Below are 25353 nucleotides of genomic sequence, written 5' to 3' on the forward strand. Positions count from 1 at the left end.
AGTATATTATACATCTTTGTTCTATAATTTTTACTTGCTAGTGTTAATAGTCTTTTAATGATTCAAGGTGCTCCACCCTTGTCATCGTTGGAAAAAGATAAAGACATTGATCTTGAATTACTGCAAGACCTGATGGAAGTTGATATTGATCCTTTGGATATTGATTTGGAAAAAGATCCTCTTGCAGCCAAAGTCTTCAAGGTATGTCACACCTAAATTTTCAGGATAACCTTTACATGTGAGATCGAAAAATCCTTACTCTCTTCCACTGCTTCAGTAGTGTAAGGAGACCTGCTGCTGGTTTTTTATCATGTTTAATGTGGAATGGCAGGAAAGAATGTAAATATTTACATCTCAGTTGACCACAGAATATTGTACTTTTGCATGAAGATACATGTGTAAACAAGAGGTTCTGAGTTTACTCACACTTTAGCACATGTTGAACACAACAAAAGCATTAATAGAAAAACAAGATCTAGTCTTGTCCTTTTATTAAGAACTGAGCACTATTTCTGTGACTGATCTTAAGATGAGTTTATGTTGTTAGTACTATATTTTAAAAAGGAAGCCAGCAGTAGATTGTGCTCAGATTGGCTTTAGACTATGAAGTGAAGCAACTCTCTTCATAATTTACTTAACTGGGGAAAAAGAAAATTCAAAAGTACTGTTATACTTAAAATTAAAGCTAAATAGACATATGTTGTACAAATACAATGTTCACAAGTTATGAAAAACAAAAATATTTAGCCTTTAAAGAAACACACTGTTCATAATGAAGTATTGAGTCTCTTTCTCTGTTTAGAAGGATGATATTTGGAGTTTTTCAATGCTTCTCACTATTGACTTAAACCTCTCATTTGAATTAACCTAAATTATCTGTCTCGCTGCTTGCTCAGAAAATGATTTTTTTTGCTGTACTCCCTCATATGTCTTTCCACACGTTACCTATCGTGTAAAGATTTTTTTCTTTAAATCTCAGTCTACTTTCAAAAATTACACTTAGTGCTGAATTTCTGTGTTACTGATGTTTCCTGCCTTCTTTATTCTCCTATCATGTCATGTGGCAGTACTAGTAGCTTTATCCAAGATACCTTTATTGTCTTACCTGCTTTGATGTCTGCCAAAAAACTGCCATAAAACCACTTCTTCATTCTTCATCCTTCTTAATATTTGCTTCCATATCTGTGAAATGACAGTTGGTATTGGATCTCACCATTTAAAAGACCAGCATATGCAAATTGGCTTTATACAGCATTACTTGTGATCCGTACACTTTCTTAATGTCTTAAATTATGACTGAAGTAGAGATTACTCAACTGTTTCTGTTTCAGAGCCCAGTACAAATAGTCCCTAAGCCTCATTGAGGCCTCAAGGTACTTATTTAGTACAGTTAATAGTATACTACAGTTTTCTGTCTTGATAAATAACTCCTCAAAATATCTGTGTAATACTCTACTTCCACATTTACAATACGTTACAAATGTGGAAAGAAAAACTGATTATAACATTTTCAAATTGGCTTGAATCTTTGAGGCAGGTAACTATGTTGCTGGATTTTGACAATCACTAAGGATTTAATAGCTTATACTGCAGTTAGAATTGAAACAATTTTCTAAATCTATTGGAACTGATATTCTGGTTTTAATTTTTTTTTAACTTCAAAGTTTGTTGTTAGTTATAAACTTTTAGCAATCTAAAGACTTGATGTTTATTGTTTTTCTTTGTGTTTTTTTGTTTGTTTGTTTTTAAGCCTATAAGCAGCACCTGGTACGATTACTGGGGTGCTGAATATGGCACCTACAATTACAATCCATACATTGGTGGTGTTGGAATTCCAGTTGCAAAACCACCTGTAACTACAGAGAAAAATGGATCACAAACTGTCAGCATATCAGTCTCTCAAGGTAAGCAATGAATTAAAGTTCTGTTTGCCGTCTCTTTTCTGTAATACTGTATTTGACACCTTAAGACAAGAAATTATTTTAGCAATAGCTATGTATTTTAAGAGGAAAGAATTGCATTTTATATATGCCACATTTTTTTTTTCCTGTAGTAACTGAGGGAATATAATGTGAAACTTACATTTAAAAAAGCCTAACATAGCAGAAGATCTTATTTTGTAACATTTTGGAATGCACTTATAGGCAGTTTTAACTCTTTCCTGTTTTCCCAGGAAATTTTGGAAGTCCTTTCCTAGTTGGCTCTACCCCAAAGGAGTCAAGTGGCACACTTGTTTCATTTGTAGGAGTACTACTGAACTGGGTGATAAATTTTTCATTTGCCACACTGGGAAAAAACAACTTCTTGGTTCTCATTTGAGAGCTAGTGCCTTAGGAAGAAATTACTTGAACACATGCAGATTGCCATATGTGATAGTAAAGTGAGTGTGGAAAGAAATTTGGGTGTGTTTCAGAGAAATACAGTATTTTAATAACCATGAATTTCAGGTCTGTAAGAATGTTATAGAAAGTTAAGGGAAAAAAACTGAAGATGAGGTGAGCTCAGTTGTTCAGAGCATGGTGCTGATAACACCAAGGCTGTGGGTCCAGTTCCTGTATGTGCCATTCTCTTAGGAGTTAGATTTGATGATCCTTGTGGGTCCCCTCCAATTCAGAATATTCTGTGATTCTGTAATTATGTATGCCCTTGATATACTCAGCTTTATATTTTTTGTTGCTTTCTGTAGCTTTAGATGCACGTCTCGAAGTTGGACTTGAGCAGCAGGCTGAGCTGATGCTGAAAATGATGTCCACACTGGAGGCTGATTCCATTCTACAAGCATTAACAAATACATCTCCTACATGTAACTACATGTTATCAATTCATTCTTTTCACATAATGATCATGATACTTTGAAGTTTGTAATAATGTTTTCTGTAGTCAGTAGCTGAGAAAAAGTTACATTTTGCTTGAGTTTTCTTATTAGGCTGTACTTTAGAGATAGTTCTTCATTTAGATTTTTTAATAACTTACATGCCTGTATTTAAGATATTTTGTGAAACAGTCAACTATGCATGTGGATTATGCTACAAAGAAGGGAAAATTTTCAGTTTTAGATCTAGATGCAAGTGAACATTAAACTTCTTCTGTGAAGCTTCATTCTTGGTGTTTGAAAGCTCTTTGCTTTTGGCAGTTACACCTACTGAGTGATCAAAGTGAAAATATTTTAATACAATATTGAACTCAGATGTTCAGTGAGCTTTATGTTACAAAAACACTCAGTGTTTTACTTTCAAACCTTTTTTCAGTGAGCTTTGCTGCCCATCTTGTTAAATGTGTCTCTTTGTAGCCCTCTGAGTACTTTAATGTGCATGCAGTCTTTGGTTGATAGAGTAGGTTTAGTGATATCTTCGGACTTCATTCTCTGGAAGTTCATTATTGTCTGCAACAGTTGCACTGTAATGCATGAAAGAGATGTTCCAATTGCTTGTCTTGCCACTATGTTACCAGGACACTCCTGTAATAGCTGTGAAAAATGTTTTTGTGTGGACTCAGTTCCAAACAGTTTTTATGAAGATGGAAATGTCTGATATTCAAGTGCGACACAACTATGGCATTTAGTAGCCCAATTCAACTGAACACTATGTTGAAGATGTTCTTCTAAATTATAAAAAAGTGTCTTTCACTTAAGTATAAAATGCAAGGAAATAGTTATGAAATTACTTCTGACAACTTTTCAGAGTAATTCATGGGGGGATGGTGCCATTTTGTCTTCTAGTGACGCAGTCTCCCAGTGGCACAGATGATTCATTGCTGAGGGGATTACATGCTGCTAACCAAAATGCCCAGCTGCTTGTGCAGTTGTCATCTATACCTATGCTGAGTGTGTGCTTCAACAAACTCTTTTCCATGCTACAAGTACACCATGTTCAGGTATTGAATTTTAAATTTTTAATGTTCTGATAGTATTTATCTCTAAATTTGAGGGTTGTTTTCCTCTACTTCTTGCTACTTAGGATTCAGGTGTTCTGATAGGTTATGTGATCCTTTGCTTATGAATATGTCACGGACAAGAGTACCAGTAATGTCCATAATAAACAAAACGCTGAAAGCCTTTGTGAAAGCAGACATTGCTTGTTACTGTGGAAACCTGGTGTACATTTTCATATTTAAAAACAAGTTTGTATGTCCACTGAATGATAATTTTTTGCTTTTTAATGAAAAATGTCACTAGGTGATACTTAATGACAAATGGAGATTTGTGGAGGTTTTCAAAACCCAGTTGAATAATCCCCCAGGTGACAAAGTCTGATATCTTCTATGGCATTTCTCTGAGCAGATTGGATTGGAAGAATAACTTGCAAATGTTCGTTCCAATTTGAATTATCCAATGATCCTGTATGGTAATATCAAATTTAAAAGTTTCCTTTCTGAAAAGTCATTGGTTTAGCAATACTTTTCTTGACATACAAGAAGGCAGGCATCTAATCATTATATATAGCACACATGGCATTTGAGGAATGCCATGCATGCTCTATACATAATGATTAGATGTTTGCCTGCCTGATATTTTGATAGAATGACTGGTTTCATCTCTCAGTTGTTCTGTGAATATCTCATCCAAAATACAGTTTCTTGCGTAAGCATCCTTGATGCTTCCCCAGAATATATAAAGTTATTTTCCTTGGGGGAATTATTCAGAGTAAGCATCTCTGAGGCTTCTCGTTAGATAAATGGGCCTTTTGAATAATTTTGGTTGACTGGAAAACATCACTTTAATAAGATTACAAAAGCTTCCATGCAAACCTGTAAACCTACCTGTATGCATTACAGTTATAAGGTTATAATAAGAGTATTTCTGAACAGTGCATAAAGCTGCATTTTTCTTGACACCAGTTTGAAGAAGCTTCTTGAGAGAAACTATTTGGAAGAAATCAATTACAAAAACTGTAGCAGAAGCATTTCAGAGTTAGGCTGAATGTGCCTTGAACATTATGTTTAGTAGAATTTTCAGATCCAGTAAAGGAGAGAGAGCATGTGTGTGCAGTGAAAAAGTAGCAGCTGAGATCAGACTTTTAAAATTAAAACTTTGATGCTCTGGGGTTCTGAGTTTGGTCTCACAGTGGGTTTTTTCCCTTTTCTTTCAGCTTGAATCCCTGTTGCAGCTATGGCTCACATTAAGCCTGAATTCCAGCTCCTCTGGAAGTAAAGATAGCGGTGCTGATATTTTCCTTTATAATGCTAACCGAATACCTGTTGTTTCCCTGAACCAAGGTAAAATACATTAAATATGGGAAACAAGTTCGGGTTTGTTTTTTTTTAAATACTCAGTTTCTCCTAATAAGTATTTCAGTAAGTATTTTTAACAAGATCAGTGCTGAGGTAATTTCTGTGTTCTTATTAAAGAACTCTTTGGTCTCAGTTTTTTCTTAAAGTAGAAAATACATTGCTAGTGTCTAACCGAGAGTTGATTTGTTCAATTTTTATAAAGTTAATAGAAATGAAATGGTAAAATCTGTGGTTCTTAACTCATAATTATTCCCAAGAGGACTCATTAAAATACACTTCTTAGTCTGAGATGAACTGTGGAACTGTATGCACTTCTCTGATGAATTTCATCTCTTCTGTATTATCCTATGATCTCTCCTTTAACAAAGGGGTCAGAAGAGTGGGAAAGCTCCCTTATTGTTGAGCATCAGACTACTAATCTAGTACGAAGACATGCTGATTTTTTTTTTTCTTGCAATATGTTATGCTATATAATTAAGTAAGTCTGTGGTATCTTGTGGTCATAATCCAAAATGTTAATGCATGATATGATGATCCTGCTACACTGACTTCCATAAGAACATTTGAAACCAGTTTCTTTGCATCATTTTCTTTGAGATGTCAGGGCCTGTACACTGTAGAAAGTTATGTGGGCTGGTTCCTGTGAAGTGTTGGTGAGATTTCTTTTCCTAATTTCCTAATTCACTTTGTTTTGACCACCGTTGTCGCTGTTCCTGCAACCACTGTTGAAGGAACAATGACAATGGTGGTCAAAACAAAGTGAATGCAAGGAACAATACTATTGATAACAATTATCAGCATAGCACCTTGGGGTAAAAATTGGAAATTTATAGTAATACCTTGAAGATTAAAACTTGGAAAAAACTGTTTTTCTTGACAGCTTCAGTAACTAGCTTCCTGTCAGTTCTGGCATGGTATCCTAATACTTTACTCCGGACATGGTGCCTTGTGCTTCACAGCCTAACGCTCATGACAAACATGCAGCTTAATGGTAAGTTTGTGTGGTTGGTTTTCTTATGTTGACAGTTTTAGTGATGTACAAATGAATGTTGAGTCCATCAGAAAACTTTCAGAACATTCCTTTTGTCATACACGTGCTTTTGTTCTCCATTAACTTTGAGCTTTTCAAGAGTGAGCTCCTTGAATTGCTTGTACCATGGGAAACACAAACCCTCATGGTAAAAGAAAATGTCATTATAAGTAAGTCATCAGTGTCTTCTAAAATAACATTTTAGGACTAGCTAATGATCCCTGGGAATTAGTTTTGTAGCGTGAGAAGAAGTAGCAGAGAGGAATGATTAAGTTGCTGTGAGTGAGACTGAAGTTTTTCTGACAGAGTAGGAATATTTTTGTAAATATGCAGGCATCAGTCACTGCTTATATTAAGCTATCTGGAAATAAGCCCCCAGCAGCTGAATCTATTGAAATAGAATTCCAGTCATTTCATTTCCCTATATATACCAGTAATATCTCACATTCTCTATATTGCTCCATAACACACTAGAAATAATCTCACTTTGTGAATGAGATTTTGCCGTAGCAGAAATAGATAGAAGTTTAAATGGTTTTTAAATGTTGCCTATGAATCTTTTTTTCATATTTGCTATTTCAAGTCATTGACTTTAAGATGCACTTTGTTCTTAAAATTTTTACTTTCTGTCCCCTTTCAGTGATGTTACTTAAAAATCAGTCTCACAAAAATCTGCTGAAATTTTTGTCATCAGGTGAAGAAGCAGAGCTGCAAAAAACTAATGAAAGAGGCTGCACAAGCTGAGATTTCACTCTTTTTCGTAGTATTTGAGAATAGATCATGGCCTGATTTCTGGAATAACTGCCTTCAGTTAACAAGCACGTGTTCTGTCAAGGCTTGAGTCAGTTACACCTTATCAGAAGGGATGAACACAGTCAGGCCTATGTGAATGTCCCTATAACTCCCCCCAGGGGTGTTGTACACCTGAGCCAGTCATGAAATGGAGAACATTGGCATGATGGCATTTATCAAAAAGCATTGTCCCACTTCTGCAGGATCTGTTTCATATTGTGCTTTTTTCAGGGTTTTGAACTGATTCAATATACTACTGCTGTAAGAGTAAGACTTCGCATTTAGTAAAGCTCGTTTGTTTGATCACTGAATGGTGTATTTTAATTCAAATACCAGTCTTCAGAATTATCTGTTAAGCTCCCTACAGTTTTATTCTGAGAAGTCTTTGAAGTGCCAAGAACAAAAATACTGTGATTGTTTACAGGGTAACAGAACACTTTGTCTCTATCTGACAAACCAAAAAATGCACTTGAGCCTTATTGAAGTGTTGGATTAACAAAAACAGACAAATCAAAATTTCTATATGTATTGCACCTACAAAGTGAATCTCAGTTTTCAGGAATACTGCTTTAGCAAGCTTGGAACACCAACTGGACGGTTTTGGGGCTTTGTATCTGTACTTACTGGAAAACTCAGAATTATAGTCCTGAGTAAGCAGGTTTTGGTAGCTGATTTAGGTGAGAATATTTCCATGTAATGAAACAAATATAAGGAATTTGCACTAAAAATATTTGATTTATGCTTAATGTTTAAGATTATGCACATAATTTTTATGTCTTTATTTTTAAGCTGGTCCAAGCAGTGCCATTGGAGCTCAAGAAAGTACTGCCCAATTGTTGGTGTCAGATCCCAACCTTATTCATGTGTTAGTGAAATTTCTTTCTGGCACTAACCCTCATGGAACAAATCAACACAGTCCACAGGTAATGAGCGATTAAAATAAGAGAAAAACTTTTTGCAATAGGATTTCACGACACTTGACAGAAATATGTGTTCATTCATAATGTATTATATCCTTGTCTTGTTTCTTCTTCTAGTTATAGTTTTAGTTGGTTCTGGTGAGCAGCCATAGGGCAGTTCATGTTGTTGATACACTCTCAGTAGTGCTGGTATGTTTTCACAACTCTCTGGAGACTTACCACAGGGAGAGGATGCCGTATGTGAATCAAGTGTTCCATTCAGTTATTTTCCCAAAATCTTGTTGGGTTGGGATAAAAACGCCAATGAAGATTAAGTTTTAATATCTAAGAATTCCTGAATTTAAAATTATACATTCGTTTTCTGCCTGTTTCTGAATTCATGTGGTATCTGCTGTCTCTCCTAATTTCAATAAATGTTTTCTTGCTTTTTGCAATCTTTGAAATATCTATTAATAGCATTTTAAAAAAAAGCTCAAATGAACTTAATTGTAGATAGTATTTGACAGGAGTCTCAGTCTGGGAGACAGAAAACACCTGGTAGTTCCAGGGTTTTTTTCCCCATCAAATTTTCAAGAAAATACACGGTCATTTCCAGAACTTTAATACTGCACAGTGCCATTAAATTACTTACTAAAGTATGTAGTTTGTGAAAAAACATTCAGATTAGCACAGAAGTGGATTCTGTATGGAATATAGTTCACATTACTGAAAAGAGAGTCTCAAGATGAAAAAAAAAGTCTTAGACAAAGAACTGAATTTCTTGCTTTTGGTTCATGATTAATAACAGAAAACCACATAATATAAATGGATACAGATTAGTTCTGTAAAGATGCTGTAAAAAATTTTACAAAGCAAGTTAAGCTATGCAATGCTTTTCTGTTCTTAGAAGATGTTAATGTTCTTGAAGACATTTCAGTTATGTATAATTCTTCCTAAAATATATTTTCTTCTAGGTTGGACCAACAGCAACACAAGCTATGCAAGAATTTCTTACTCGATTACAAGTGCACCTTTCTTCAACTTGCCCTCAGATGTTCAGTGAATTTTTATTGAAATTAATACATATACTTTCAACAGAAAGGTAAATCTTGCATGTTTGTTTTCTTTCATACCCTCCTTTTTTTAAAAATTTGTGTGATTGTGATTTACAACTCAGATGTGTATGTGCCTTGTCATACTGTTAAGTTAAGTGTCAGTGGAAATCATCATTGTTGCTGCAGCACTAGCAGCAGGACCTGGGCTGCTCTTGGCACATGGAAAAGTGCATCTGGAATTCACTCACAGCTCTCTGTGTAAGAGTGTCAATAGAGGCACTAAAATGGTGGACTGATTTTATTTAAATCTAAATCTATTTAAATAAAATCTAAATTTTATTTAAATTAAGATGTAAACCTTATTGAAGTTACTCCCTAAAATAAGGACACTGTTGATGAGCTTACATATTAAGAAAAGAATTCTGGGGGGTCTGAATTAATGAAAGATTCCAGAAATTATTCATGTGTTGTGAAAATAGTACAGATGTCTTTTCTCACATCCTAGGATGAGTTATGAGATTGCATAATTCTATTTATGCAATATGCTTTTTTAGTGCTTTATCTTTGGTGGGTTTTTTCTCTCCACATAGCAGTGGAAAACACCCTCTGTCCCACTCTCCTGGGGTCTTTTGATGCTCAGTAGTGTAGAGAAGTGCCTCTGGCCAGGGGAGAGAGAAGTGCTTATGGCTCATCTTTCACAGTTCTGCTTCCTCAAGGCAAGTCTGCTGGGCACAAGATTCTGTTTCCAGCAGTACACTGGAAATATGGTAATTGTTTAGTCTGAAGTACACTAGAAAGCATTTCTTTCTGGTATTGATGTTCTGCTCATCTCCAGAAAAAGGCTTCATATAATTAGGGATGCGCTTCCTCAGTTCTGAGTTCCCAGTAGGTGGCACTTTGGTGTTATCTATTCTTTAATTTTACAGAAGATGGTTTCTGCCTTCTCCAAGAGATTTTACCTTTGTAACTTAAATTATAGGAGTGATGTTTACCAGGTTATATTGATGTTCAGTGATTTTTACAAGACATGTAAAATAAAATCATTAATTCACAGTGAGTCTTGGATTGTGTGTCTGTATGCCAGCATTTGTTTAAAATAAGCTAATGAGACCACTGAAAGGGTAGTTTTTGAAACGTGTTAGGGTTTTTAGTGAAATGCCATGAAATGGAAGCAAACACCAGAAAGGGATGTAGATGGTTATTTCTAAGAATACAGATAATTACTGAACTGTACTGTGTCTGATCATAAGATTAATTGTAAAGAAAAGCAGTATTTTACTGTTAGAATTACTTAAATTCCAATTATTTTTTCAGAGCTGTTTCTATAAACTGTTTTGTTCTGCATTTAATTTTAGAAGTTTGAATAAGATTAATCAATGGGAAGAAAAAAATCCATTATGATTTCCTGTTAGCAATTAAATAATCCTCATGATAATAAAGTATTATTTCCATGATGTTTTCTTGTAAATGTAGGAAAATTTTCACCAAGAACTGAACTGGACTGTTCAGTCTGTATGTATACTGTTCCCAGTATTTACCTACAAAATGAACTGAATTACAAAACAAGAAGATGAATCTTAGCTTTTTTCAAAGTTATCCTCTTAATCCTTAGTGTTCTGAGGAAAGGAGTGGCATGAGCAGGTTCTGCGGTAATGATCAGTATATTAAAGAATTAGAGAAGCATGATGTGGGTGGAAGATGAGATTTGGCTTCAGCATGAATTTCTGAAAATAGCTGGATTTTTATTTATTGGAAGTCTGGTGTGCTTTTTAAAAAAATCAAGGAAAAAGACCACACTCAAAGAGCCAAACCTGTATAATTTGTAATATAACTATTTTTTTTTTTCTTTTTCATTTTCAGGGGTGCTTTCCAGACAGGCCAGGGACCATTGGATGCTCAAGTGAAACTCTTGGAATTCACCCTGGAACAGAATTTTGAAGTTGTATCAGTTAGCACTATTTCTGCAGTGATTGAGTCTATAACCTTTCTTGTGCATCATTACATTACGTGTTCAGACAAAGTAATGTCTCGCAGTGGCTCAGACAGCTCTGTGGGTGCTCGAGCATGTTTTGGAGGTCTTTTTGCCAACATTATCCGTCCAGGTGATGCCAAAGCGGTTTGTGGAGAAATGACAAGGGATCAACTCATGTTTGATTTATTAAAGCTGATAAACATTTTAGTTCAACTGCCACTTTCCAGTAACAGAGAATACAGTGCCCGTGTTCCAGTAGCAAGCAGTACTACAGACAGCGTGTCTGATGAGGAAAAGGTTTCAGGAGGCAAAGATGGCAATGGAAGTAACCCTAATACTCAAGGATCAACTGCATATGTGGCGGACTTGGTGTTGGCCAACCAGCAAATTATGAGCCAGATTTTGTCTGCACTTGGCCAGTGTAACAGCAGTGCTATGGCTATGATTATTGGTAGGTATTTTCTGAATAACATGGAAGGTCTTTTAGGTGGTGAAACATTTAAAACTTCTGCAATCTCATCTCTGGGTGTAGATGTGAAAGATGTGTTGTAGAAATGACAGGAAAAAAGAGACAAAGGTAAAGAGGAACAGATGCATGAAAAAAGCCTCTAACAGGAGATGGGAGTCAGTAATTGGAAACAGGAATTGTCAAACAGGAATGTGTTTGACATTTGAATTTGCTGAATCTCAGAATGCTTTATGTTAAAGGACTTCTGGAGATTGTCTAGTCCAGCTTTCCTGCACAAGCTCAGAGCTGCCTCAGTTGAGAGCAGGATGCTCAGTACCTTGATTCAGTTGGATTTTTAATTCTTAAGGGATGGAATCTCCACAACTGCTGTGGGCGACCTGTTATAATGTTCAATCTTTTTTAAGGTAGAAAAGTCTATTTCTTATGTTGAAGTGTAATTTCCTGTATTTCAGTCTGTGGCCATCACATGCCTCTATGCATGAATTAGGATGAGTCTTCTTTGTACAAGACACCTTACCTCAGTTGTTTGCTATGTATTGGATGATTTTCCTTTTTTAAATCACTTTTGGAAAATACAAATTACAGTCATGTCCCTTTCACAGAATACCTAAACTTTTCCTCTGCTTTATCAGAAATTGCAGTAACATCATGTTCTAGGAGTTCCAGTCATATATTTGTGGGTGGAATCTTCCTGCTATGAACTAGTAAATGAGATGATGATACTTAGAAATCAAAGCTGCTGTTTGCAAGACATTTATCTGAGATGCATTTGTTCAGATTACCTGTCTTTGTGGCTTACTTGTGTGCTGTGATGGTAGCATAGAATTTATTTGCACAAGTTAAACCACTGGCTGAAATACCATGGATTTCTGCATGTGCAGAACATTTTGCTGGAGGATAGACAAAGACCTGCACTCCATTTCAGGTGTAGTAGTTGTAAGATTTTGTTCTCTTTACAGTCATTTTCTTGGAATCTTCCTGAAATTAGTTCCAGAGCATCTCCTTCTTCACTTTGGATAGTTGGTGTCATATTACAAATACACTCTGAACACTGAAAGTAGTTTGTTCTGGGAATGGTGGGTTGTTCTGAAATTCAGATAGTCTTCTCAACTTTCATGTCTTTCTAAACCACTGATTTTTGTCTAACAGTTGTTTTGCATTTTTTAAGGGCAATTTGGAAAGATATTTTTTTCAAAATGTTTTTCATTGAAATTAGGGTTCTGGGCCTGCTGATCCCTTCAATGGATTGTTCTGCCAAAGGGTTTTTAATACACATTATTGAAAATAATCTGTCCATGTATTTTGGGAAGATGTAACACAGCTATTTGTGGGTTTAGTTCCTTCAAGAACTATTAAGCTTTCTCCGGACAATTTCTGTGAAAAAAAGAATTTTCCAAGACTGCAGCCAGGTTTGCGTAGGATCCAAAAATTAGTTATCAGCATATAGTAATACATATGTAATAACTAATGCAGTATGGAAAGGTGCTACCAGGACAGGTAAACAAGAAGATGTCTGCAAATGTTACTGATACGTAGTGGCTCTGGTGTCAAAATTTATGCTAATAGTGTTAATTTACTGCATCTGGCAAGCCAGCTGGTCAGGATCCAGGATGGCCCTGAGTAATTAACTTGTCACATGAATTTTAAACATTTTTTGGTCTGTTTTTCCTTCTATGACCATTGTGTCTGTTTCATTAGGGCTTTTTGCTTTGTAAGTGACAAACTGTGAAAATCATACCAGTAGCAGTAGTCACCTTCTATCCTATATTGTCCTCACCTGAAGGTCCTCCGTAACAGCAAATCCAGCTTACATGCAGCATGCATTCCATTTAACTTTTCTAGGCTGGACAGAGGCTGGGTCTTAGGACTGCTTTATTTGTTGTTCTGCATGCATTGCTTATCAATAATAATTTGCTTTCTTGACAGTTTAAAGATGGCCAAAGTAGAACACCTGGCAATTCTTTTGCCAAAAGGTTTCTTTAAGACATGCTCCAAAGATCACTTGAGCATACTGATTTTTATTATAATTTGTTAGTACTGCTTCAGTTTCTCTAAATGGGACAGGATTACTTTGTGGTTGTATTGCATTTAAATCTAAGACCATTTTTAACAGCTTGTCCAGGTTGAAGTCATATGATTTGTAAGACAGATGTATTTATGGAAGGAGTCTCTTCCATGGGAAGACTATTGTTTTGCTTATTGTCTGTTATCTCAGCAATGTGTAATCAATATTGCTGATAATTGGTATTCAGAAAATTGTCATGAATAAATCCTGAGCTTTTATAGTAAGAAGTAGAAATTCAGGAGAGGTATTTCTGATAGAAATGTGTGTGTTAAATGTTTGGGGAGGTTTTTGGCAGCACAAGGGCACTTTATTGTTACCAGAAAAAAGAAAAAATATCTTAAATGTCAGTTGCCTCTAACTAGGAGTGATTACAATCCTAGTAGTTATCCTGTTTCCTTTACTAATTACACTCATTTTTATGGTCTAATTTGATTTAAATTTCCTGACTTCCTGGGTCAAGTCTTCCTATTTATATGTATCTGGGAATACTAATTGTAAGTCATATGATCCTGAAAACTGGTCTATTTTTACTTTGTAAAACCCATGTGAACATTTGAATGTTCTTCAGTTGTTTTATGTGCTGTTAATGGTTTGTTAGGTCTCAGTTTGTGACCTCTGAATTGTCTGTTTTAATTTAGGTGCAAGTGGCTTACACCTGACTAAACATGAGAATTTTCATGGTGGCTTAGATGCAATATCAGTTGGAGATGGGTTGTTTACTATCCTGACAACACTTAGTAAGAAAGCAACAACAGTTCAAGTGATGCTTCAGCCAATTCTTACCTACATGGCCTGTGGGTACATGGGAAGGCAGGTGAGGTCCCTAAGGCTTGCTGTGCTTTATGGTAATTTATTCTGTAATCAGTAGTTAGATCAGAAAACTAAAGTATTGCTATGTAAAAGAAATGTTAACATTTTTACAACCTCCCTTCGTTTGGGTGCTGAAGTTAGGAAGTCTCTTTCTGTTGCCTGTGGTAGAGAGAGAGTTTTCTCTAAGGACATTTTGACATTCCTGTAAATGTTTCTGGCTAAAGGCTTGAAGATATTTTATTATGTGCAAGTGAGAAGCACATTGTGGCTATTTTAATGCTCAGTACTCATATTTTCATGAAGATGCTCACGCCCTGACTTTGAGCTTTTTCATACCCCGAAGACTTTTCCTATATAAGGAATTGAACCACGTGGAACGTGGTATTGTATATGGTGGCAGAGAGGCCAGCTATGGTGGCATTTCTTCCCTGGTAGTTTTGCCTACTAAAAGGGGAGGCTGAGAGCTGTTATTTGAATTTCTACTGTACTAATTTTGTATGAAACCATATATTTCTTAATTTATTTTCTTCTAGGGTTCTCTTGCCACGTGTCAGTTATCTGAGCCACTGCTCTGGTTCATTTTACGAGTATTGGATACAAGTGAGGCACTGAAGGCTTTTCATGATATGGGTAAGAATGTCTTTTCTTTAGCCACATCAAATAAAAAGTTTGATTTAGGTTTTTTTTTGGCACTTAAAGAATACATATATGTGTCGACATGGGCCAGTTTACTAAACAGGCCTTTGCTTGTATGGAATCGGTTGTGTGCTTCTGAGCAGTATTTTTTTTCTCTCTGCCCACATTATACACAGGTGGTGTTCAACTTATCTGTAACAACATGGTAACAAGCACAAGAGCTATTGTTAACACAGCTAGAAGCATGGTTTCAACTATTATGAAATTCCTGGATTCTGGTCCCACCAAAGCGACAGATAGCAGTTTGAAAGCCAGAGTGCTCGCTTCTGAGCCTGATAATGCAGAAGGAATTCACAATTTTGCACCTTTGGGTGAGTAATTCTTCTTTCTCTTAGATTAATATCTACTAGTAATGTCAATGTGTATCAAGTTCTTAACAAAAAGTAATACATTAGTGTCAAATGTTCCAGTACTACTAAATCCTCTAATGAGAGGGGTTGCTGGTGTTCCAAGGTAATGTTAAGGAATGAGGTTGGTCCCCTCCACCACAGGTAATAAGACCTCATGTGGACAGGGGAGAGAAGGAAAGGGAGTGATCTGTCTCTGCTGAAGTCATGCATCAAGGTGAGCCCCTTTGTCTTCTCTTAGGTCAGGGGATGCCAGGTTCCAGCCTTAGACATAGCCAATAAGACTCAGTAACTTCTTTTAAGGCACATCAATTTTGATGGAGTTAATACAGAATCATGGTATGGTGAGAAGACAGAGAATGAGCCTGTGCTTTATGAAGCAGAGCAGAAGCTGGAGCATAAGGCTGATATTGCTGCTGATGCTCTCATATCTGCTTCTGACTGCTCTCATGTGGTCTGCATGAACATTTGTTAGAATTGCAATGCTGTTTTGATATCAATACAATGGCTGCCAGTTAACTACAATGTGTGTTTTAACAGGTAGCAGTACAGTAATATCTTATAAAGGCTTTCCTTTTCAGTACTAATGTCTTTGTTTTCTATTGCTGCTCACTAGCCTGGTGCAGCCCTTGAATGTATTCATACAGTATGTTGCACTGACAAGCGGGGATTAATTTTAAAATTTCTGGAGAGGTTGTTGAATGAGAAAGCAGTCCATTCAGTACTGTGATTCAGATTTAAATAATGGCATTGTGATAGACAATAAAAAGAGGTTTATTTGGTAGAATAGGGGCCACTGGAAATCTACTCTTCACAAATTTCTAAATGGCGAGTTTAGTAATTCTGTAAATGTTTGTTCTTTGTTACTTTAAATAGTAAAAATCTTAAGTATATGTGGTGGTCAGTGCTTGCCTACCTTATCTTCCGGCTTACAAAGTGCTGCAGTTCTTGATGTTCTGTCATGAGGGCATCTCTCTTAATATTTAACTTTCAGTCAGGAGTGTGCTTTTAAAATTAACCTTCTAGTTGCCCTCACTTAGTACATTCTAATTCCCATCATTTTGTAGTCTGTGTAGTACGTTCTGATTCTCATTGTGTGGTCATTCTCTGAAATGGGCTTAATTCATTTTGAGTTGAAAATTTATCAATGTCCAGCTGCTGCTAGACATTTAGTCATGGGGTCAGGCTATAGTTACTTCACAGTAAAACAGCCCAAGTACCTGGAGTTTGGAACAGCTCAAATCTGGTCTTGATGCTTTATAACCTGCTGAAGAAGACAGCCTACATCTTCCTTCTTCATTCTTAACTTATGCTAGAGGTAGAAAAAGAAGCAGCAACTGTGGTCAGTTTTTTTTTATTCTGGTGTCTTTTTTAGAAAAGGGTTTTCATGTGAAACCTTTTTAAAGTAAAAGGGTTGCAGAAGTTGGTTTTTAAGTAATTTATGTTATTTTAGTATTTAAAATGTGTTAACTGTGAATTAACTGAGTTCAAGTTCTAAGCATGCTGTTTGACCTACACCTTTCTATTTAGTTTGTTTTTGTCATGTACTCTTGAGAGTAAGTTTAGAATTTTGGTAGCAATTATCCCCTGGAAAATTTCAAGGACATACATATGCATGTGGATATGTAAACTGCCTATTTAAGACAGTTCAGAGTAAAAGAAAAGTAACTGGACAGTGGGATATTACTGATAAAGCAAAACAGATGAGACAGAAAAGGCAAGGTGTTTTCCACAGTTCGGGTTGTAAATCTGGGTTTTATTAATAAACATTAATCAGCATTAATGGTGCTGTTTTTGAAGGTTCAATCACCTCGAGCAGCCCCACTGCCCAGCCTGCTGAAGTGCTGCTGCAGGCTACTCCTCCCCACAGACGGGCTCGCTCTGCTGCATGGTCATACATATTTTTACCTGAGGAAGCCTGGTGTGACCTTACAATTCACCTTCCCGCAGCTGTGCTGCTCAAGGAGATCCACATCCAGCCTCACCTTGCCTCTCTGGCAAGTAAGTAGATTCACTGATGTTGATGCCAGTTGAAAAATTTGAAGGTTGGGATACGATACAAAGAGTGTAATCAGAGGAACTAAAACTGAGAGGTTGTTTGAATAATGCCTGTAAAGTTTGAAAAGCTTGCAAATTCTGCTTTCCTTGAGACCGGAAGACCGGAAGTCCCTGCCTCTTTGTTTTCTAGTAGTAGATGTCATGTGACATTTATGTTAAATATGTCAAAAAACTTCATCATACTTATCAAAACTTTGCCTAGTGAGAAAGTGATATTAGTCAATGCCCTTCAGGCAAAATGCTTGTGTATGGTAATTTGGAAAAAGCATGAGATTTTCAGCTGTTATTGTTGTAACCCTCATAGAGAAACAGTGTTTTCAGTGACAGGACTTGTTCTTCATCTGAAGTCTTTGAAATAAAATCTGTATACCATTTATCAAAATGCTTGTGCTTTTTAAACATGTACCATCTCCCAGGTCAAGTTCCCTAGCTGCAGTTCTGTAGTAGTGTCTGCCTGAGATGATTTCAGTCATTCTGTTCTCTCAATTTGAAGTGTTGACTGTGTATTCATGATTGAAGACAAACTGGAACAAATTTTTAAATTGTGTTGAACCTTCTTATCTTACTCTGTAGCTTGCCCTTCATCAGTATCTGTTGAAATAAGCGCAGATGGTGTCAATATGTTACCTTTGTCAACTCCTGTTATCACAAGTGGTCTCACCTATATAAAAATCCAGCTGGTAAAAGCTGAAGTTGCCTCAGCTGTCTGCCTTCGTCTCCATCGTCCTCGGGATGCCAGCACCCTGGGGCTCTCCCAGATCAAACTGCTGGGCCTCACTGCCTTTGGAAACACCTCCTCTGCCACTGTCAACAATCCCTTCCTTCCCTCTGAGGACCAGGTCTCCAAAACAAGGTAGGGCTCGTGTCCGAGGATAATCTGTTCCAGTTCATGATTTAGGGTTCAGGCTTTTTATGGCATTTTCTTCTCCGAGTCAGATCTTTCAGTAGCAAACTCTTCCTCTTTTTTTTCCAGTATGAAGGGAAATACAAGCAATACTTCTGCCTTCTTTAATAGCATGCTTAGTCTGCAAATGTAAAAGGGAATGTTTTGCCCGTGCAATGTTGAGAGAATATAAAGCACAGGAAAGTATTTTGAGTTGCGTTTTGTGTTTTTAATGGGTAGGCAGTTGTCAAAAAATATGGAGTGCCAAAATACTTATCCTTATAGAAGTCAACAAGTTACATAAGTATTGGAGCAGCAGTCGAAATAGAACAATGGAATGTTTTGTGGAAGTTATATCTAATATTGCTGTTTGCAGACATTTCAGAAATAGGAGCTGGAGATTCTTACAATTCTGGCATATCAGCAAGATTTCTTTTCAAAAGGGTTTATTTGTTTAGGTGGCGTTTTAAGTCACTTAGTTATTTAAAAATAAATAAATGAATTCGTACTCTTAAAAATAAATGAACACTTAAAGATTTTTTTAAAGAGTCAGCATTTTCCAACTTTGAATTTAATTACTGGATAGATTTTTGAGATTTCCTGGTTTTTCAAATCAGCTTACTAAGTTGTAAAAACTTGTTAATTTTAAATATTTAATCTTTGAACTTTAATGTTTATAAATTTAAAGAGAGCATAGGAAAGTTTTAAAAACCTTTCTTTTGCAGGGAAAAATTTTGAGAGCATAAATAAGTTTAGTGAACACGAATACTTTCAGTGTATATTTATAAAAGCTGTATAACTGAGATTGGTCTTTGCTCTTAAATAGCAGTGAAGAAAATCACTATAGCCAAATTGTATTATGTTTTTACTTCAGAAAAGGTTATAATAAAGTCATGCAAGAATAACCAGTATCTAAAGAAAGAAGGTGAATGTATATTCCTCATTTCTTGAAATGTTTTATTGTAGCTTTCGGCCTAATGTTGTAAGTATCTCAATAAAAGAATTATAGTAATGTGAAACTTATATTCAATAAACTTGGCATAAATTTTGTTTTAGACATAACAGAGAACTTGCTCTTTTTTAGTTAATGAATCAAATCGATTTAGGAGTAAATTATTCCTAAAATTAAATTGTAAGCCTAATTTAGGATCTGTAATAAAGTTTGCATTTTTTAAAACTGTGGTAAAGGTTAGTTGTGGAAACAACCTGCTTGTTTAGAACTTGTGAGTGAAAGATGCCATTTATTTCACATACAGCTTAGATTGCCATCTTGCTCATGATTCTAGTTTAAATAGTATTGTTGTGTAAAGTCTAATAAATGTGTTTCTACATTGATTTGATTACAATAGGTTTATTTCTCAGGATTTATTATTAAAAGAATTTCTGAGTGATTTTGTCGAAGAATGAGAGACATGAGGGAAATGTAGTAGTTAACACATTTTTAATTTCTGTGCTTTTTTCTATATGCATTTTAAATCAGGTTCCCTAAGGTTCACTGTAGTTTATTGTAAATATGTATGATCCTAAAAGTTGGTAATGTCAGGGAAGTTGTGCAGCTGTATAATTTTAATGCCAACTACTGTTGCACTTTTCACTCACCTTGATGTAAATAAAAACAATACACAAGCAAATTAAACCCAATAAAGAAGAAAAAAACCCCAACAATCAATAAAACCGAAACCTGCTCCACACCCATCCCCATATATGAATGCTTTCCCTTTCATCCTTCCCTCACCAAGGAAGGATTTCTTCCTGTTGGGAGAAATATGTATGTGAATCAAAAAATCTTGAAAAATATTAGTAGTAAAATTTGCAAGCTCTGAACTCTTTCTGCCCACAGCCCCTGCCTTTCTTATAATCTTAATCCAATGATTACAACAACATTACTAATATGTATTTCATTGCGGTCTTAAATTCAGTCATTTGCTTTGCTCAGATGATGTTTGATCATGTCACAGAAGTTTTCTGCAGTACTTGTCCTGTAATCTAATACAGGTAGTTGTGCTACAGATAAAAAGTAATACGATAAATTAATGCATTAGCTCATTTTTCTGTTTTCCTTTTCAGTATTGGATGGTTAAGATTATTACACCACTGCCTCACTCACATAAGTGATTTGGAAGGAATGATGGCCAGTGCTGCAGCACCCACTGCTAATCTGTTGCAGACATGTGCTGCTTTACTAATGTCCCCTTACTGTGGGATGCATTCTCCAAACATTGAGGCTGTGCTTGTGAAAATTGGGCTTCAGTCCACCAGAATTGGCCTAAAATTGATTGACATTCTTCTAAGAAACTGCTCAGCATCAGGGAGTGATCCTGCAGGTGAGTGCAGTGTGTTTCTTTTCAGTTGTTGCTTAAAAGCATTGCTTGTCTAAAAGTACAAATACAGTATATTTGCATGCTGCTTTCTGATTCTGAGCCTGGGTTGCCAGAACTCAACATTGTGCTTTGTTGGGCTTCTAAGTATCACAGTCTTTGTATGTGGGTAGCCCTACTAGGATAGAGCAGTACAACCATGGTTATTTGGTTTTTCATAATTAGATGGGTGTTTTGAAGACGGCGTAGGATGCACAGTGTATCCTAAATGCCTCTTACTTTAGATACTGTGTCCAGATGTTTTGAAATAAAGAGCACTGCCACAAATGCAGCAGAATTTGGGCAGCAGTAGGCTGTAGAACAGTATTTCTGAATATCACTCGTTGAAAATATTTATGTGTAGAGGTACATAATGAAGATACAACTACATTCTGTGTCCCACAGTGAAGTTTTGCAGAAGCTGTTCTGTTAGTGCACCAGGGATTTTGTATTTATGGTTTCATACCACTTCGCCGTTTTGTAGCTTCTAAATAAAAGAAAACAAATTCAGTTTTCCCTATTTTGAGGCTGCTAACAGAAAACACTCTCTTTAAAATGGCTTCTTATGATTTCTTTTGCCATGAGTTAGTGTTTCAGCATAGACTGCTCTGTTGTGCTGGAATGTTGTTAGGAAAATACTTTCCGGCAGGTCAGAGGATGAGCACAATGAGGAGAAGCTGAATAGGAAATAATCTGTGGAAATTTTCAGCTGTAATCCCATTGATAAAAATTGGACTTAAATAAGACTTCATTTTGAAAAAAGTGTTTGCTTCTGTCAAGATAGAGGTTTGACAGCTTTATTGGAATTAGTTATGTCTTTTTGAAGAAAGCCCTACTATGTAAACCTCTAAGTCCTCTATCTCATTAATGTTGTAATGGCTTTTCCTTTCATAGTAAAGCTGAACATTGGACATATAAAATGCACAATTTTGAGTCAGTGGTGTGTATAGGAATTACATCCTTATGTTAATGGGAAAACTTAATTCAATGTTAATATTGCAATTCTGTAATAATGTCATTAGTACACTTAAAAAAATATGTATGTAAGTACTTCTATTATTTCCCCTCCCCTTTTTTTTTTGAATGCGGCAAGATCTGAATAGCCCTTTACTGTTTGGAAGATTAAATGGTCTCTCTTCTGACTCCACAATAGACATTCTTTATCAGCTTGGAACAACTCAAGACCCTGGAACAAAAGATAGGTAATGTTATTTGGGTTGTCATATGGAAGCATATACAAAAAATAACCTGCTAAACAGTGGCTTGATACTAGTTCACAAAATCAAACATTTTTGGAATCTGATTGTTATAAGGTAGCATGGAAGTGCCGAAATCTGAAAAAGCTCTCCCAGTTTTCTGTCCTAGCTCTTTTCATCCTTTCCAGGGAATGTATTCCTCTTTTTTTCTGATCGTACAAATGTGATAAAACTTTGGTTTTCAACTGACTTTTCTCTCAAATAGTCAGAAATCAGATATCTGCTGTATTTTCTTTTTCTAGAGGAGATTCATATTTGGCTGTCCAATATAAATTTTTTTAATTAATTTTTGCCCTGATCTGAGTCTTGAGAAAAAAGAGCTTGAGCTCACTCTTGAACTTTTCTTCAAAGAAAGAGATAAATGCATAAATTGGATTACAAAAAAACAGCAAGCTAATTTGACTCTTGAGTGTTTCTTTGCTCATTTATAATGTGTGACATCATCTTGTCTTACAGAATTCAAGCATTGCTGAAATGGGTGAGTGATTCCGCAAGAGTTGCAGCTCTGAAGAAAAGCGGCCGGGTCAGTTACATCTGTCCCAATAGCTCAACCAGAGAGTACGGGCTTCTGATGCCATCTCCTTCCCACCTGCACTGTGTAGCAGCCATTCTGTGGCACAGTTACGAATTGCTCGTTGAATACGATTTGCCAGCATTACTGGACAGGGAGCTCTTTGAGTAAGTAAAGCAAAGTCCAGCACCACGTTATTTTTATCATTAAATTGTTTTGTTCATGGATATAATACAACTTGAAGGGCACTTATTGTGAAATAGTAGTGGAAAGTGATATGCCTGAAGCGAATTGGTAGAGTGGATACCTAAAGATACCCAAAGAGATAGTTCTGTACTTCTAAACTCAAAGCTGCACTTCACATATTCCAGGTATAATTGTGTTTAAAGACCCAAAAATCTGAAAGGAAACAGGAAATCTATGTGTATACTTGTATATACGTGAAAGGTAAGTTGAGTCCTGGTTTCGTTCATGAGGTCTTTTAATGGACTATTCTTGTTGAAATTATTTGCAGTAATTTTCACACTATATATAAGTGATCTTCATTAGGATGCTGTTACAGAAGCATTATTTTATTTGTCTCAGTATACAATTTCTATAACTGAGAGGTTAGAAGTTAGAAATGTTTTCTTGGAGTTTTCACTTCTGTTATGGCCAGTTTGACCTGAAAGAAATGAAGGGACAAAATCTGGAGTGGATCTTAAACTATGAACTTGCTTCATTTTGATGCATTCTAAAGAGAAGTTCACCCTAAACACTAAATGTAGACTCTTAGTGATTCCCAAAATGAAAATACATGGTCTAATATTTGCAATTTATGTTGCTTAACTATCTCTTCCATTTAAACAAAACAAAATAAACCACATAACATTGTTTCACATGTTTTATAGAAAAATGACTGTTAAATTACTGTATCTAGCATTAGTCAGACATCTTTGATTTGTGCTGTTGAATGCAGTTGCAGTTGATGAAGAGATCGTTGCACATGGTTTTGTTCTTGTTCTTAGGAAATCTTCACATTTTTCCACAACCAGTTTCCTTTAGGCATAGTCAGACATTAAAACATCACCAAGTTATGGTTACAGGTACAGGGATGTGTAACTCTTACGTATGTTCAACATAGCTTCAAGGAAGTCAGTTTCCAAAGACACTTCATTGGTACAGTGATGTAGATAATTTTTAGTTCAAAATGAGCTTGTTCATCTTGGAAATCTGTTTAAGGAGTATAAATTGCAGGTCAATTAGTCCTTTTAGCAATACACTTGAACAAAAATACATGTTCAAGATACATTTTAGCACTTGAAAAGCAAAAGCTCTAAAAAAAATGGACTTTCTGAAATGGACAGCCCAATTAGATTTATAAGTTTTCTAAGTTCCTGTCTTTTGGAGGGAAGGTGTGTTTTTTTCATCACAGGGAGAAACTGTAGATTGTACCTAGTTAGAGTATGCAAGTTATAGTATGACCTTGTTCCCTTGCCTCCTCCAGATATAAAACGATCACTCATATAGGCCACCATCTGGAGCAAATTATAAAATATATTCTTTAATAAATAGAAAAGCTTTTTTTGTCAGAGTTATATGGGCAAAATATTTTTCTAATAAAAGTAACTTTTCATATCTATTCTTCATCTTCTTTGATATTGTAACTTTTGAAATATTGTAATGGATTCTAGCTATAGTTCCAAGTTTCTCCTTCATGTGATAAATCACTTTATTCTTGGAAATATTTTCCCATCATCCCCATTTTCCATTTCATTATTTTTTATTTGGTCAATGGATGGTAATCCCTTAGTTATTTTTAAATATGTATTTATAAAAAAACCTTATTTTTCATAGAGCATGAACTCATACAGAAGATTTTAGCATTTGGATTGTGTTAATATATAGTTGGAGAAGAGTTAAGTGGACTTTTGGAAATTGTGACTGTCTTTCCTGAGTTATAGCTCATTTAGCCACTGAGATGAGTTTTCTCTTGGGGAGGGGTTTTATCAACCCTTGACTGGTGATAAATCAAACTTTTGGTTAGACCTAGAGAGTTCTTCGAGTTCCTAGAGTGCCCTTAGACTAAATACAGAATAACATTTCCATCCAGAAGAAGGGAAAATAATCCTTGTCTTCAAATGGAAATGCAAGATACAATAATACATCCAAATTTAATTTTAAAACCTAGCATTGGATGGCATGAAGTGTGTGTTCACATCTATATGTAAATGTTAAGATAATATAACACCTGTGGTATTGAGGTACTGTGAATACAGTTTGGAAAACTGCCTTTTTTTAAAAGTACTTCACATACTCTGGACAAGTCTGTGTGAAGAAATTATTTTACTTCATAAGTACCCCTTCTGAAGTTTAAGCTGAATAACAGGAACTAAATTAGCTTCTGCACTCATGTGCTTTGGATTAGCATTCAAGTAGATAGTACTTGGATGTGATGCCAAAGGTAGATGGGATTTTAGAATCACTGAGGAATAATTCTGTTGTTAACTTGTGTCCTAAATTTAGGTCAAGTAAGGATAACAAGGGCATGTTGTCCAACCAACAAGGTTGTTGCTGCTTTCAGTTTTTTGCAGCATCTTTAGGAAAATGGTAAGGGAAATTTCAAAAATTTTGAAACATGTTAAAGTTCGTACAAGGAATTGAGACCTTCATGTAAATGACCTTTGTAAACACACAGAGTCATGTGTGTGACTCTTAACAGCTGCAGTTTGTAGAATTGACAGCACAAAGAGCTTGCAGTTGGTTAAAAATGGATGAGATGCATGACAACTGTCGAAAGACTGAAATCTGGGGTTTGTGTGCAGCTGGTTTATATCTATTTAAAATACAGTACGGTGAAAGAAATTTAAGCATACAGTTGAGAAATGCATTTTAGGTAATCAGCGTCCTGCTGATACTGTGATCCAGAAGAAGTTTCCAAGTTC

General features: G+C 35.7%; 1 protein-coding gene across 7 annotated transcripts in view; it reads left to right on the plus strand.

Moving 5' to 3' along the window:
• Positions 1-25353, plus strand: part of BIRC6 (baculoviral IAP repeat containing 6) — a 170482-nt gene that overhangs the window by 70482 nt on the left and 74647 nt on the right. For 6 of the 7 annotated variants that reach the window (XM_030268488.4, XM_072927206.1, XM_030268489.4 and 3 more), the window contains 17 exons: positions 68-201; positions 1751-1904; positions 2687-2803; positions 3719-3873; positions 5088-5214; positions 6110-6220; positions 7841-7974; positions 8925-9052; positions 10866-11428; positions 14150-14325; positions 14855-14951; positions 15134-15328; positions 17165-17365; positions 17996-18275; positions 20373-20629; positions 21756-21864; positions 22375-22596. In XM_030268488.4, the coding sequence (XP_030124348.4) occupies positions 68-201; positions 1751-1904; positions 2687-2803; positions 3719-3873; positions 5088-5214; positions 6110-6220; positions 7841-7974; positions 8925-9052; positions 10866-11428; positions 14150-14325; positions 14855-14951; positions 15134-15328; positions 17165-17365; positions 17996-18275; positions 20373-20629; positions 21756-21864; positions 22375-22596 (3160 nt within the window). The remainder of the gene's footprint in view (positions 1-67; positions 202-1750; positions 1905-2686; positions 2804-3718; positions 3874-5087; positions 5215-6109; positions 6221-7840; positions 7975-8924; positions 9053-10865; positions 11429-14149; positions 14326-14854; positions 14952-15133; positions 15329-17164; positions 17366-17995; positions 18276-20372; positions 20630-21755; positions 21865-22374; positions 22597-25353) is intronic. The other variant, XM_030268493.4, reaches the window with a different exon arrangement.

The sequence above is a fragment of the Taeniopygia guttata genome, chromosome 3 (genome assembly GCF_048771995.1).
Source record: "Taeniopygia guttata chromosome 3, bTaeGut7.mat, whole genome shotgun sequence".
NCBI lineage: Eukaryota > Metazoa > Chordata > Aves > Passeriformes > Estrildidae > Taeniopygia > Taeniopygia guttata.